This window comes from Anas acuta, chromosome Z (genome assembly GCF_963932015.1).
Source record: "Anas acuta chromosome Z, bAnaAcu1.1, whole genome shotgun sequence".
Classification (NCBI taxonomy): domain Eukaryota; kingdom Metazoa; phylum Chordata; class Aves; order Anseriformes; family Anatidae; genus Anas; species Anas acuta.
The window spans coordinates 49856361-49871129 of record NC_089017.1 but is presented as its reverse complement, the minus strand read 5'-3'; the positions used below and the strand labels follow the sequence as shown (position 1 = coordinate 49871129).

At 37.5% G+C, this 14769-nt stretch overlaps 1 protein-coding gene across 6 annotated transcripts in view; it reads left to right on the top strand.

Moving 5' to 3' along the window:
• Positions 1 to 13147, top strand: part of RNF38 (ring finger protein 38) — a 111251-nt gene extending 98104 nt beyond the window's left edge. For all 6 annotated transcript variants that reach the window (XM_068666500.1, XM_068666501.1, XM_068666505.1 and 3 more), the window contains 5 exons: positions 1130 to 1236; positions 2011 to 2095; positions 4225 to 4346; positions 5292 to 5391; positions 9639 to 13147. In XM_068666500.1, coding sequence (XP_068522601.1) covers positions 1130 to 1236; positions 2011 to 2095; positions 4225 to 4346; positions 5292 to 5391; positions 9639 to 9695 — 471 coding nt within the window. In that variant the 3' untranslated portion in view covers positions 9696 to 13147. The remainder of the gene's footprint in view (positions 1 to 1129; positions 1237 to 2010; positions 2096 to 4224; positions 4347 to 5291; positions 5392 to 9638) is intronic.
• The last annotated feature ends 1622 nt before the right edge of the window (positions 13148 to 14769 follow it).

The following is a 14769-nucleotide window of genomic DNA, read 5'->3' as shown; positions in this document are numbered from 1 at the left end:
TGCTGGGCTTCTGTATGTTCTTAAATTTCAAACATGAAAGAATAAATACTGTTTACTGAAGATTTTGAGTGCTCTTTGTTCCAAAAAAATAAATGCCTTAAAGCCTTCAAATTTGAATTCAATAATGGTATGTGAGTTTCCTTTTTAAAAATTACTAGAATTTTTTAGTACTCTGAATATTTCTGGGAAAATATAATTTACTAATAAGTGGAAAATTTCTGCTATATAGGTTCCCATTTTAGTAGGTAAAACAAGGAATTTTGAACAATGACACCATAAACCTAAATACATGTATTTAAGTGAAGAGCCCTGTTTTATCCATGGAAATTGAAGCTGTAGGCTTGACCATCTCTTTAGGCATGGTCCAGATGCAGGAGTTGTACTAATTTAACTCCACAAGTACGGTTTAAATCTTTCAGCCCCTCTTTAATGTAAATGTAATTATATGCCACTGCTTTCTTAAATCCTGCTTAGAGATTTTGTTGTAGTGCATTGTGGCAGTGCCCCATAGCAGGCATTAAAGCATTATACTAACCAAAGAATTCATGAAGATAACAGGTACAGATCTCTAAAGGTTTTATTTTAAGATTTAAGTCTTCTCCACTCAACCACTTGTGCACAAGCCTGCATAATAGCACCAGGCTTAAAGCAAGTCACTAGTTCACGTCCTGTCTGTTTCCCAAGCCAGTCAACATGGGGAATGAGCACAATAGGTCCTGCCAGGATTCCTGCTGCATGTCACTATTGTTTAACACGGAATGGCACAAATTTGTTCCTGATAGGAATTCCTATTTCAAATTTTTGTAAGAGAGGCTTAGATTTTTGGACTTGAGCAATGGCTGGATTTTTTTTTAATAAAGTCTTATTGAAAATGGATTTTGATATTCAGATATACTTTTATTTCATGGTTAGGTAAACCACACATTGAATCACAGGATAACAGTGGTTGGGGTTGGAAGAGGCCTCTCAGGTCCTGTGGTCCAGCCCCCTGTCCTCAGTCAGGGACACCTAGCACTGCCCAGCACCGTGTCCATGCAGATGTTGAATATTTCCTGGGAGGGAGACTCCATAACCTCAAAGTTCCACTTCCACAAGTTTCAAATGACACTTCCTTTCTTATCTCTTGTAGCCGTACACACCGTTCATGCCTCGAAGGTTCACAGGGCGCAGCAGGTACCGATCGCAGCAGGCAATACCACCATACCCCTACCATCCTAGCCTACTACCTTACGTGCTGTAAGTTCCAAGTACATTTTTTTCCATGTAGGTTTAATGAAGTGAGTTAACCATTCCCCTCAACAGGAACCTGCTGTCTTCGTGCTTGGGCTCTACCAGAGAACAGGCATAGGCTGCACCAAAGAGGAGGAAAAGTTCTGTTCCTGTGTGAAGTTTTCAGCCTGTTCTGAATAACATACACACTTAGAGAAAACTCAAGTGAAGAATTTTGTACAATATACTTTTGTGTCTGTACCTATTGTTTCTGAACTCTCCATAAAGATCACTTCAGTATGGAAGTTCATCAGTAGCATATCCTAATTATCTTCATTATGTGTTGTAGACTTTAAAAAATATATATAAGCTTCAAGAATTTTGCGTTGGAGTTAGGAGAATTTAGGGTTCCTGATCATTGTTTATGTTTTATACACTTAAAGAAATATTGTTTAAGTCCAGACCATGAATGCCATGTCAGTATTATTATCACACATTATAGTAATGTGTGATAATCAAGAGGTCCATATTGGTGATAATGCTAAACATTATTGTAAGTATCAGTTAAGACATGCATGCAGTTTAAAAGGCCACACTGACAGTGTCAGAAATTGGCAGAATTAGCTTTTCCCTTTATCCTTTCATATCAAATACATATTCTTGATTCCAAACTTAACATTTTTATCAGTTCTGAGAACCTGACATTTTGAGAGGGATCGATAAGATAGCTTTACCTATGCCGTATGTCTTTGTGCTTTCCTTCAGCAAGATGCTGAGCCTTATCATTGTTTGCTCTCGTAGATCAATGCTTCCAGTGCCACCTGCAGTTGGACCACCTTTCAGCTTTGACTTGGACGTAGAAGATGGAGAAGTAGAAAACTACGAGGTTGGTGCACAAAATGCAAATACGTTTAAAGAATAGATTTAGATCAAGCAATACATAAAATGGAGTTATATTTTGCATTTTGTCCTGGTTTTGCCTTCCAAATAAATATAATAACCATGAAGACAGAATCCGGAAACCATCCTTTTATACCTGTTTGCAGCACTGGATATCTGAGGTGCTTAGCTTTACCTTTTACCAGTTGCTTTTTCCTAGAAAACACCCTTCCAAACTAGTAATCATTAAATTGTTCAGCCTTTATTTTCTACATGCTACTCTTCTTCTTCTTCTTAATGATAAATGATTTTAAATATCAAACAAGAAAAGTACATTCAAAAGAAAAGTTAGTGTTCTTATGTACATAACTGCAGAATAGCATTAATATCATAGGATTAATCGATCTAAGTGTAACACTTGTAAAACTGCTTTAGTGGCTCTTCTTCTTGACCCTTGGGATGGTACAGGAATTCACACCTATAGATGCATAACCATCTCTAACATCCTAGGCAGTTGTGACGCAATTCAGGCTGGTGTGCCTTTGCTGGTTCTGAAACTACCAGATTCCCTTTGGATTCTCTTTAAAAATTCCTTCTTCAAAACCCCTTACTTTTGCATCTCTTCTCCAGTGCTCCTCTGTGCAGTAGCAGTACACCATTGCCAGTTGAACAGTGAGTGCTTCTGTTGTAACTTCTGTGCTACTTCAGAAGAAGCATCATCTTGTTTGTAAAAAATGCCCCTAGGTTTGGCAGTATTAGAAATCTGCTTGTGATCAGTACTGTTTTGCAGCTTTCACCAACTTCTCTGGGCATTGGTTCTCTGTTAAGTTCATAGTAGTATTTTCCCCAGGTCCCTTGGAAGGGAGTGCAAGTTACATACATGACAGAGTGCAAAATTAAGTACACAAGAGGCTCCTGGTTGCAAAGCTTGACTCACAGAAAGTGAACACAAATTTCAACAAAAAAAAAAGTATTTAAACTTTGATGGTATGCACTCATTTTCCAGATTTATTATGAAGTCTCCATCTCCCAGTTCATCTAACCCACGTTGTGGAGTGGAAATCAGAAGCTGTTCCTTCACATTTATAAATCACAGAATCACAGAATGGTTTGGGTTGGAAGAGACCTTAAAGACCACCTGGTTCCAACCCCCCTGCCGTGGGCAGGGACACCTCCCACCAGCCCAGGTTGCCCAAAGCCCCATCCAGCCTGGCCTTGAACACTTCTAAGGATGGGGCATCCACAGCTTCTCTGGGCAGCCTGTGCCAGTGCCTCACTGCTCTCATAGTGAAGAGTTTCTTCCTAATATCTTATCTAAATCTACCCTTTTGTTATTTAAAACCATTGCCTCTTGTCCTGTCACTACACCCCCTGAAAACGAGTCCGTCCCCAGCTTGCCCATAGGCCCCCTTTAGGTACTAGAAGGCCGCTGTAAGGTCTACCCAGAGCCTTCTGTTCTCCATATTGTACAACCCCAACTCTCTCAGCTGCTTTTCATAAGAGAGGTGCTGCAGCCCCTTGATCATGTTTGTGGCTGCCTTCTGGACCAGCTGCAATACTTCCTTGTCCTTGTTCTGGGGGTCCCAGAGCTGAACACAGTGCTCCAAGTGGGGTCTCAAGAGAGCAGAGTAAGGGGGAAAATCACCTCCCTCACCCTGTTGGTCATGCTGCTTTTGATGCAGCCTAGTATACAGTTGCAAGCGCACATTGCCAGTTCATGTTGAGTTCTTGGTTTCTTTCAGAGGACTAGAATCGTAGTATATTCTTAGGAAGCTAATCTGTTGACTTTTTTTTTTCCCATTTACCTATGCTATTAATTTCATAACGGCATGATGGGATCTTTCAGAAGCAAAACACACATGAAGCTGTGCAACCACAGTAGCATTTTGAAGTTTGGCCCTGGATTTTGAAATCCGAAAGAGAATATTTTGCCTAATTCAGAAAGACGGTCAAAAGATGTTGGTGGACAGGACTTGCCATGATGTTTGTTTTGTAGGGGAGAGCTAAGGGTTCTAAACATCTCTTAAGATTTGTGCTACCAGCTTGTGTGGTGGTATATCATGGCATCTCCACCAGTAGCAGAACCAGCACTTGTTTAAACAGAATTTGTAAATACCTCATTTCCTTACTTTTCAGGCACTGCTGAATCTGGCAGAACGTCTGGGAGAAGCCAAACCACGAGGACTAACAAAGGCAGACATTGAGCAGCTCCCATCCTATAGGTTCAATCCAAACAACCGTCAGTCAGAACAGACATTGTAAGTACATTTGTGTCTTTCAAGGTAACACAATTTATGTCTGTATTTGACTTTATGTCAATAGCAGCCTCAACTATGCTGGAAGAGCTGAAAGTAGTCATATCACTAAACTGTTTTTTCTTAGATTGCTTTCCAAATCAAAAACTCTATGACTTCACTGTAAAATGTCTACATAGTCTCACGTTATTTAGAATTGTTTCAATTTAGTTCTTCACATTTAAAAAAAATTAAGTTGAAGGAAGGTTGTTCTAGGATTCAGCATCCTAGAATCTGAAATAACATTGTCAGTTTGGATTTTGGCCTATGTTAAAATAGCTTAATGTGTTGGAAGTTTCAAGTGCTTCTGATAGAGTTTAGTCAGTGGTTTAAGAGTGCATTTTCTTATTTTTAAAATCCATTAACTTACTCTGTCTGCAAGATCTGCACAACCAAGTGGAAAGAGCGCTATCGATAAAAAGGTATTTGAAGTGACTCAGTACCAAATTAATTGCAAGAATTTTTTTCTTTCATATTCTAGTGGCTGTGCTCCTCAGTTCAACTTCAGCAGCAGTAGGGAATGAACACAACTTATATGCCTGTATTTTATTTATTTAGATTGCAGCCTCAGCTACACCAGAAGAGCTGAAAGCAGTCATATCAGGAAACAGTTGTATTTTTTTGAGTGAACTTTACAATCGTCTCCACCATTTTAAATTTTTGGTGAAACATCTGTTCTGTGGATTGAATTTGTAAACTCATGTGAGAAGCAGCACTTGTTTTGTGATGTGAAAGCACAAAAAAAAAAGAGTTCCCAGTTTACCTTGGTCCATTACACTTCTTCAACCACAAATACAGATAACTGTAGAAGCTGCTGTGTTGCAGTCACACCTGCAAAGTTGTGTGTGGAATGTATATTCGACGTTCTCAAATAACTGATACATTTAAGCTTTGCTGTCTTTTTTTCAGGTGTGTGGTGTGCATGTGTGATTTTGAGTCAAGGCAGCTACTTAGAGTCTTACCCTGTAACCACGAGTTCCATGCCAAGTGTGTCGATAAATGGCTTAAGGTAAAGTCATCTTACAGAGAATTCATTATGTCGGGATTTTGAGAAGGGGTGGTTATTATTTGGGGATTTGTTTATTTTACTGTTCTGCTTCATTTTATCTCTTGCTTCATGTTTCTATTATTTATGGTAGAAATGTCAACAGACTTGAAAGTACAAATTAGTTTATCTCACCATAGGGAAATTCTATTTTCAATAACCTTTATAGCAAAGAGTAAATATGAATACCCTCCCTCCCTGCTTTGCTATCACCATTAGGTTTTAGAGGACATGGAGTGTATTATGTGTGTACATATGTGTATGCATGTATAAAGTACAATATATAAAAAATATAAAACTTAAATAAAACTTTTTAAAATATAAAGCTTATATAAAACTTAATTATAGTTACGGCTTTACATAATTATAGTATACATTTCAAGACAATCTGAGAAAAAATAAAAGGGTCTGGAATCAGGACAGCTCAATAAGATGACAGAAAATAACAACTATATACAAGTAAGTAGACAGTACGCAGACATTTGTACATGCTGCATTAGCCAGATATATTGCCGACAAAGTATCCTAACATCTCACCTTTTTTCTGTATTTTCTTCTATTCAGCTTTATTTTAATCTTTGTAATCTTTGTAGAACATCTGAAACTGCAATGATTGTATGTTAAAGTATGTTGGAAGCAGTCCCTAGAGGACTTAAAAATTAAATTAAAAACTAAATTAAATTAATTAACAACTAAAATTAAAAAAAAAAAAAAAAAAAAAAAAAAAAGCAAAAGCCCTTTCCTTTTTGGCTTCATAAAGGCAATAAAATATGTCTTTGGTATACACTAAAATACTTGCCGAGGAAAATTAGTAATCAAGTTAATATTGACAACATTCTTTCAGCTAACTTTCAGAAGAACTGTTGTCCTTTGGTATCTGAATTCATGTACATACCTGAGAATAAGCAAGAGGAATATAAACATATGTTTGTTTTATCTTCAAATTAAAAACAAAAACAAAACAAAAAACACACACACAGACACACACACATAGATGTATCATATTTCATTTGGTAACTGCTAATTAAGTAGATAATGTATATGAAAGTGGTAACTGCTAATTAAGTAGATAATGTATATGAAAGTGGTATTCTCCAGTGACCCCATATTCCTCTTGGTGCTCGGGAAGTGTTCACACCACATTTGAGAGTATTTTTAGAGCATAAAACTTAAGTAATTTGTGGAGTTGACAAAGTAGCCATGGATAATAGTAAGTCTGTTTTATGAGGAACAGAACTAGGATCATTGGACAGCGTGTGAGACAGAGGATGCTAAAGGTTTATATAGGTTAAATTGACTATAAAGATTTCAAAAAGAAAGCTCTTCCTAGACTATTAGTGCAAAAAAATCACCCCTGATTTATGGAGATTCTGATCTGCAAATTGCTGGGAGTTAGGAAAATACATCAGGGAAGTGGCATGCCAGCTTGTCGTGCTCTTGTGCCCCTTATTGCCTGCTATTGGTCTCAAGAGCCAGGCAATTAAGTGAAATGAAGATTTTGGGGGACTCTGTGGCAGTTCTAGCGTTATATGCACTACTTTCAACTGGTAGTGAACTGGCAAGTGAATTCAAACCAGCAAATAGAAAAAGCAAGCCTTTATAAAATACAAATTACAAATAGAATAGCCTTTATTTTCAAAACCTTAGATTTACTGTAGTAATGGTGAAACAGCTTTGTCTTGATGTTCCTGTCCCAGCTTAGGCACCATGTATTTTCTAAGAGGTCTAAGTGTGGTACCTTCTAAAGTTTGATATATCATAGGAAAGCTGTATAAGCATAAGAGTGTCACCTAGATGGGTAAATAAAGTGAAAGAAATACAATCTAAATGTAAATGAGGTGCAAGCACATCTACCAAAAATGGTTTGTATTTGCATAACATATCCCAAAGCGGAATGCAAAGTGACCTAGCAAGAATAAAGCACCCTAGTGGGATGTTGCTGAAGCAATGTGTGTAGGTTTAGTTTCATGGAACATCCATGAAGATGCTGTGTCAAATAAAGATTATTTTGCCTTGCAAACCAGAACAAATTACCTGTACAATGTCAGCCTATTGTAATATAAATAAATAAATAGGTTACAGGTAAAGCAGCAACCATCTAGAAGCGAGGATAACAAAGATATTTTGGGTTGTAATTTTTTGCTTATTTCCATTTTTTATACATTTGACAAATCGCTGAATATTTTGATAGTATGATTATGTCCACATCTACATAATTCACAGCATTAGGCCAACATAGTGTTAACAAATTTTCCAAAGGAAGGTAAAAATCTTAGCTTTTATTACTGTAAAGCTTAAAAAAGAAAAAGAAAAAAAAAAAAGACCCTAAAAGGTAAATAAATAAGTAAAAACTAAAAAGTCAATTTTTCAACCTTTTCAGTTTAGCCTTGACTGAAAAATAAAGAAATAAAAATTTAAAAATAATAAAAGTTTATCCCTCTTTTTATTGGATTAAACTAGTGGAAAGAATACTGTGTATAGTTCCACCTCATTGTATAGTGTATGCAAGCAAGAAGAAAATTTCTTTTAAAGTGCATTTTGTCACCTGCTTCAGGTTATATTTTTGTATTTAAACAAGGCTAAATACTTGTGAAAGAGCAAAGGAAATACTTGTATTAGAGTAGAGGAAATAGAATTAACAAGAGGGAGATTATCCTTTTTCTTTTCATAGTATTGTCGACTCTCATATTTTACAGTATTTGGTTATTCCTTAATATCATAAATCCTTTGGTCAAATATGAATACATGAGAAACTTTTTATTTCGTAAGGTAAGGTTTAATCATCATTCTAAAAAAGGACAGCTTGAAAATATGATCCATCTTCACTTTTAGGATTTAGGTCTAGATGACAAGGAAAACTTGATTTTATGTATAACAGTCCGATAGGAAACGCAGTATTATATATGAGAAAAGACAAACTAAATATTAAATATTTTCGCTTGGTTTTGATCGATTAACACTAAAGAAGTGCAGCGGTTGTCAGAGAAATCTAGTGATATTACAGATTCATTGCTCTAAATGCAGTTGACTTTAGCTAGAAATTCCTATCAATCATAACAAAATTGGTTAATTCATGGTGCAACTCTCTGTTACAGCACAGAAAGTTGGCTTGGCTGAAGGAGTGATTATCTTATGCTTCTTTTTGCACTTACTCTCCTTAAATATCAGGAAGGGGAGTGAATTTTAAGAAAGACAAAAGAATGCAACCAAACTTAAAACAGAGAATCTTGAAAAGTTGCTTAAAAAGCAGTGCCTCAGTGCACATGGCTGGTCCTGTTGTTTAAGGAATTGTGAAATACAGAATCTGGGAGAGGGAAGTGTTTCCTTCCCCCTGCCAAAAGTAAATGTTTGTCATAAATGTAACATTGTGTTTGTGATGTTTCCCCTTACTTTCTTAAGATGAAATTATGCCTTTACTTAAAAAGAGGAAACGAAGACAGAAATACTCCTGGTAACTCCAAGAATGTTAATTTCGTCTGTGTTATGCTTTTAAGGAAGCTGTGAAAAAGTTGCAGGGTGCATATTTTCAGTGAGTGCCTTAGCGAAGGATAAACTTATACCTGCTTTTTTGTATGTTACTTAGGCTTTGAAGTTTAATACCTGTTTAACCAGGTTATCTTCCTTCTTTTTATTATTATTTAATTTATTTTTATATTAAAACTGCTTCTGTTCTTCCCTGCTTTGCTTTGACCAATTCTATATGATGGGTTTCTGTGAGAATAACTGGATAAGGAGAGTGTAAAGAGTTGTGATCCCTGACCAGTAGAGCTTGTGACAGCACGACACCTTCAAATAGGGCATTTACTTCTGGCCCACTGTGGCTTGTTTGGTTTTGCTGGGTTCCTCTGCAACACACAGTACAACTTCTAAGTTGCACCCATCTGACTGCAATATACTATAAGTCTACATTAATATAACCACCATCACACAGGTAAAGCCCAGTTTGCTGTTTTCCTCTGTCTCTTAAGATAAAAAGTCTTTTTTTTTTTTCTTACTTTTGTAAACCTAATTTTGAATTGACAAATGCACAACTCTAAAGTAACAAAGGAAACTGAAAAAGGGCATAAACACGCTTTGTCGTCTCTTCTTTGTTGCTTCTGAGTACTCTTCAGCACTGAAAGTGCCTTCTCATCGCGGATGTTCTGTGTCATGTACTCACTAACAATGTATTTGTCAGTAAAATGAACCCTTTCTTGTTTCTGTTTTTACAGGCAAATCGTACCTGCCCAATTTGTCGAGCTGATGCTTCAGAAGTGCATCGTGATTAAGAATGACCAATCTAAGAGCACAAATCTGTTTTGGATGTTCCTGGTCACATGTATATATGATCTATTGAACTTACCCATGTGGCTTCCAGCCTTTCCCTTTCCACAAAAGGGTCAATGGACCTTACTTTGCACTGTGTGACTTAATCAATTATAAAGCTTAAAACTAGTCTTCACAGTTAGGGATTGTTATACTAACAGTGTGATTGGAACTCCAAAGATTTTATTCTTTAGCTTAATTTTGTGTGTGCACTAACATTCCCTGGTTTGTGTGATCATTCCGAGTGTTGCTGCGAGATTACTGTGGATGTGATCTTTTAGCATGTGCTTTTCTATAAAATAGAGACAAAAAAGTGGTAGCTCCAAACAATATAGCAATCTACCTTATATAGAGCCTTCAGATACTGTGAGTGGGAATGAGTGGTGTGACCGTGTGTTTGCCAGTGGGAGGATGTGTGAAGTGTGCTTCTGAGTGTGCATGTCTGTTTGAGAACCTATATACCAGCATGTACGGAGAACGTATGTGTGTAGTATTAATTATGCTGCAACGTATAATCTTGTGTGTTATTTAAACAGTACTAGGACTGTACACTGGTTTCTTTCCTTGTGTTTGCAGTTGCACACTGAATGTGATGGGTGCAGCAATTACAGACATTTAGTATTTCCTCCCCAACATACTTAGAGGTATAAAGACTTTTCTGCCTACTATTCAAACAAGCGGTTATGCTTCCCCTTCACTGGAGGCTGTAAGTGTGTACCATGGAAGAGTGCATTGTTCATACATGAGTAGCCTTGTTTTATCAGCCTATGTTACAAAGACCAGATGTTTAAATTGCTGATTTACGAGTTATTTTACCAATGTAAAGTTAAAATACCGCAAAAATCATTTAGCAATATTAACATTTTCAATTGGTAATTTGAATATCAGTGTGTTTCTGTTCTCCCTTTCAATTTTTCTATTTTTCTGGGTTATAACTGCATTCAGTTGATTTCAGATTAGAGTTAAGGGTTACGTGCTTCTTTTGTGAAAGGAAGCAGAGAGAACGCTGAGGGTCTTGTGCAACAGCTCTTCATTTTTCACCATTGTACCTGCTAAGTACATAATCTTTTAGCTTTTAAACATTGGTTTTAATCATATACGTTCTTTGTCATTTACTAGGGAGTTCGTATGCAATTACAATAACTTGTAAGAGGTTACAATTTTATTCCTGAAACTGAATAAAACGAACTTTCCATCATTTTCACAGAGAAGTAGAACTTTTTTTTCATTGCATCACAAAATAGGGTGGTTTTTGGTCACTCTTTGCAGAACTCAGTTGCCCTGATGCTGCTTCTTGTCCCTCCTTATTTACGTGATGAGTTTAATATGAAGAAGGAACTCCTTTAGTTTTAGCAATTGAGTTTCCACAGTAAGACAAAATGGGAACACCTTCCAAAAGAAAGTGCTATTAAACAGGAGGTAACCTCTATTCTGAATAGTATTTTCTTTGTGCTTTCAAAGAAATTAGTTTTGTTTATAACATTTCAGTCTGTTAGCATGTTCACGATGTTTCACCAAAATATGTAGGTCTACATATACCATAGTTATTCAAAGGATGCACTTTTTGCATCAAAATGCTTCTCCTAAATTCAGTGTCATTACTTTGGTTGCAGCAGCACAAGTGGTACAGTTACCAGTATTGCTGTTACTTGCTGCCAGTCTCAGCTTTAAGTTTATTCTTTATCACTTCTCATGTTTTTGTATGCTGCTGTGCTTTAGTATCAGTTATAATTTCAGACAGTGTTACATGTTCTCCGTGCTGCTTGCCCTCTTTGAGTATTCTACAGACCGGTCACAGCTTGTGGTGCAAGTGAAATAAAAGCACAATTTTGCCCTATTTCAGATGCTCTTGCCTCCATTTAGTTATGCAGGTAGTTCTCAAAAACACTGAGTCTTTCCATTCCTATTCATACCTAAGAACACTAACTAAACAAAAACATGCTGTTACATCAAATTCAAAATGTTAGAATTTCTTCTCTCTTCCAGAGGAGTTAAAGAGTAGGTTTTTCACAATAACACCTAGCAGGTTAAATTACATATAGTAAAATTTATTTTTTTAACGAATGAAATCATGTTTAAAAAAAAAAAAAAAAAGCATATGCCACGTGTCTTACAAAACTTAGGCTCTTTTATATAGCTGCAAAAGAAAAATTTCTATGTGTACAGATTTAACCATAACTAACACTATGTTCAGTATTCAGTTTGAAGCATGGAAAGAGGGCACTTTTTCTAAGCTAGACACAAATGCATAGTGAGCAAGAACCATTCTGAGGCCAAGGGAAAGTAGTTCTCTTTCTGGAACTTAGAAACCTCGATGTGTAACATGCCTTTTTCTCTAGTGAAACTATGTGAGGCAGTGGGAGATGGAGATGGAGGGTCTAACTTGGTAAAATTATGAAGTGAGTTGTTGCCCTCTTACAGCTCGTCTCTCCTGGACTGTTTCTTTCGTTTGCATGAGACTCTTGCAGATGTGTGTGGACTTGCTTTGTGTGGTTAGTTGGATACAAGCAGCACACATGCATATGTTTTAGATCAGCTCAGACGAGCTACAACCAAGCCCTCTGTGTTGTGGCTGTGAAGGGAGGGGGATACATGCTCAGCTGTGAACTGCCATGTGTCACACACGTTTGTGTGCAATTTCACAGCCTGCTGTGGTACCTGGCGGTACCAGCATACAGCAAGACATTTCTTAGGTTTATTCCCTTCCTGCCATCACCTGTCTCCTTCTTCTTAAAAATAAAACTAAAAATAATAAATGTTCGCTTTATCACATTGGCACTGCTGTGGTTTTGGCATAAACTGTCAATTAAATTTGACATTTTAGTGGATATCAAGGCCTATGGATAATTCCAATGTCTCATTTTGTGGCTTTCTTTAAAAAAAAAAAAAAAAAAAAAAAGCCTTTTGTTTTATGCCGTTTTGTACGGTCTCTTGAATGTGATTTCACAGCTGTTAACACACAGTGTAATACAGGGGATGACAGTTATCAACCTTTTTAATTTTACTTACAGAAAACACATTTTTGACTGAGTTATCTTTGGGCCTTTTATAAAAGCTGTGTTTTTGTTTTTGTTTTTTGTTTTTTTCTTTGGTGCATTGTTACCTCATTTTGCTACTTGTGTTTCAGATTTGCTAATGATTCTGAAAGCTTATGGGTTTTGTTGGAATCATATTTTGTCAAGTGTTTTCTTTAAATCATACTCTATTGTATCACTTAATGTGTAGTTTTAAATGTATTATATCTGTAACCAAATCATTTGAAGGCTTGATAAATTTTTAATAAAATTTGTACATTTTCTATGAGAGTTACTAGTAATGCTTTACTAGGTAGTGCAATGAACTCTTATTTTTAATCCCTGTGTCCAATTTTGGAGTTGAGAGAGTTGTTCAACAATAAATGTATAATGTACACTTACACACTTTTGTCCTGTTCTTTCTCCTAGAAGGAGGTGAATTGTTTCCTTATTGTATTCCTTATGTTTCTCTGCCTCATCATGCAGCTCTAGATATTGGCAACACAGAATGGTGTGGGTTGAAAGACACCTTAAAGATCACCTGGCTCCAACCCCCTGCCATGGGCAGGGACACCTTCCACCAGACCAGGTTGCCCAAAGCCCCATCCAGCCTGGCCTTGAACACCTCCAGGGATGGGGCATCCACAGCTTCTCTGGGCAGCCTGTGCTACAGGATGTGTTGTAGGTGCAAGGTTTATCTTCTAAATTGCAGTGCATAGGATCATACAGATTGGAAAAGACCTGTAAGATCATAAAGTCCAGCAATCACGTAACACTGACAGGTCCACCACTGAAGCAGGTGTCTAGTTGCCACATCCACACATCTTTTAAATACCTCCAAGGATGAGGTGATACAGACTTTTAAACAAGATCTACTTTGAGAGATCATAAGAAAATGACGCAAAGTGTCATATCTTGGAAGTGTAAAATGGTCGTCGTTAATAGAACACAAAGCCTTGCCTAAAAGATCAGCTTTCCAAAAATAGCTACAGAATCAAAGGGAAATTTGAGGGGATGGAAGTGCTCCTTGGGCACACAGTTCTCACAGTGTGTCACGGAGATCTGTTGATGTGTTACATTTTGCAGTGCCCTAAAAGTGGGAAGAAAATCATCCTGAGTTAAGGGTGAAACTGAACTGCAGGGATTTCAGGTCACACAAGGAAGTGGTGGTTACACAAACAAAAAGGAGCCCATCCTGTAGGTGTTTGGTTGTTGCATTTTAGTTTACATCACCTCATTAAAAACAATAAATATATATACATTTAAAACAAGAAATATATATACATTTAAAAGGTTTCCATTTACACAGAGTATCTAATAGGCAGCACAAACCTATGCGAGGCTCTGAGCACCGGGTCAAAGCCACGCTACAGCCGTACCCACCGTTCCCGTGGGCTGTGCTGAGTTAGGCAGCTCTCCCAGCCACACAACGCCAATCCTTTTTGCAATAGTTTTTCTACACGCACTGTGCGTTCGGTGCTGCATGGATGGTACTGTAACGGGTGCCTGCTTCATAATCTGTCACGGTGTGAGTGCACGAGGCAGGCCTTCAGCAGAAGGAGAAACCCTCGGCAGCTCTCTGCAGTTCCTTTCTGTGCAGAAGAAAAGCGGATGTTTGGCTGTTCGTCGGGAAGCCTCTGAGTGGGGAGGCAAGGCTCAGAAAACATACCTGTGAGCTGGTAGGTGAAGTGGCAGGTCTGCCTTGCCAGACTGTCTTCTCACTGCCAACCCTGTAGGTTTTCTGCTTTTGTTTCCTGTTAACTGAGTATATTATTTCCTTGCTGCTCCCAGTACAACCACCTTCAAAATCTAAATCCCTTAATCCTCAGTACCAAGCCAAGCTCCAGCTGTTCTATAAATCCGTGAACACGTGTAACTGTAACCCAGGAATTGCCCTTAATTTCGGCCAGAAGTGAAGTTCTCCCCCATCTCTCTCCCCTTGCATCATTGCAATACATAGAGCCCTCCAGTCCTTCCAGATGAATAGAGTTATGAAGCTAAGTCTTGTTTCCCTAGGATATCT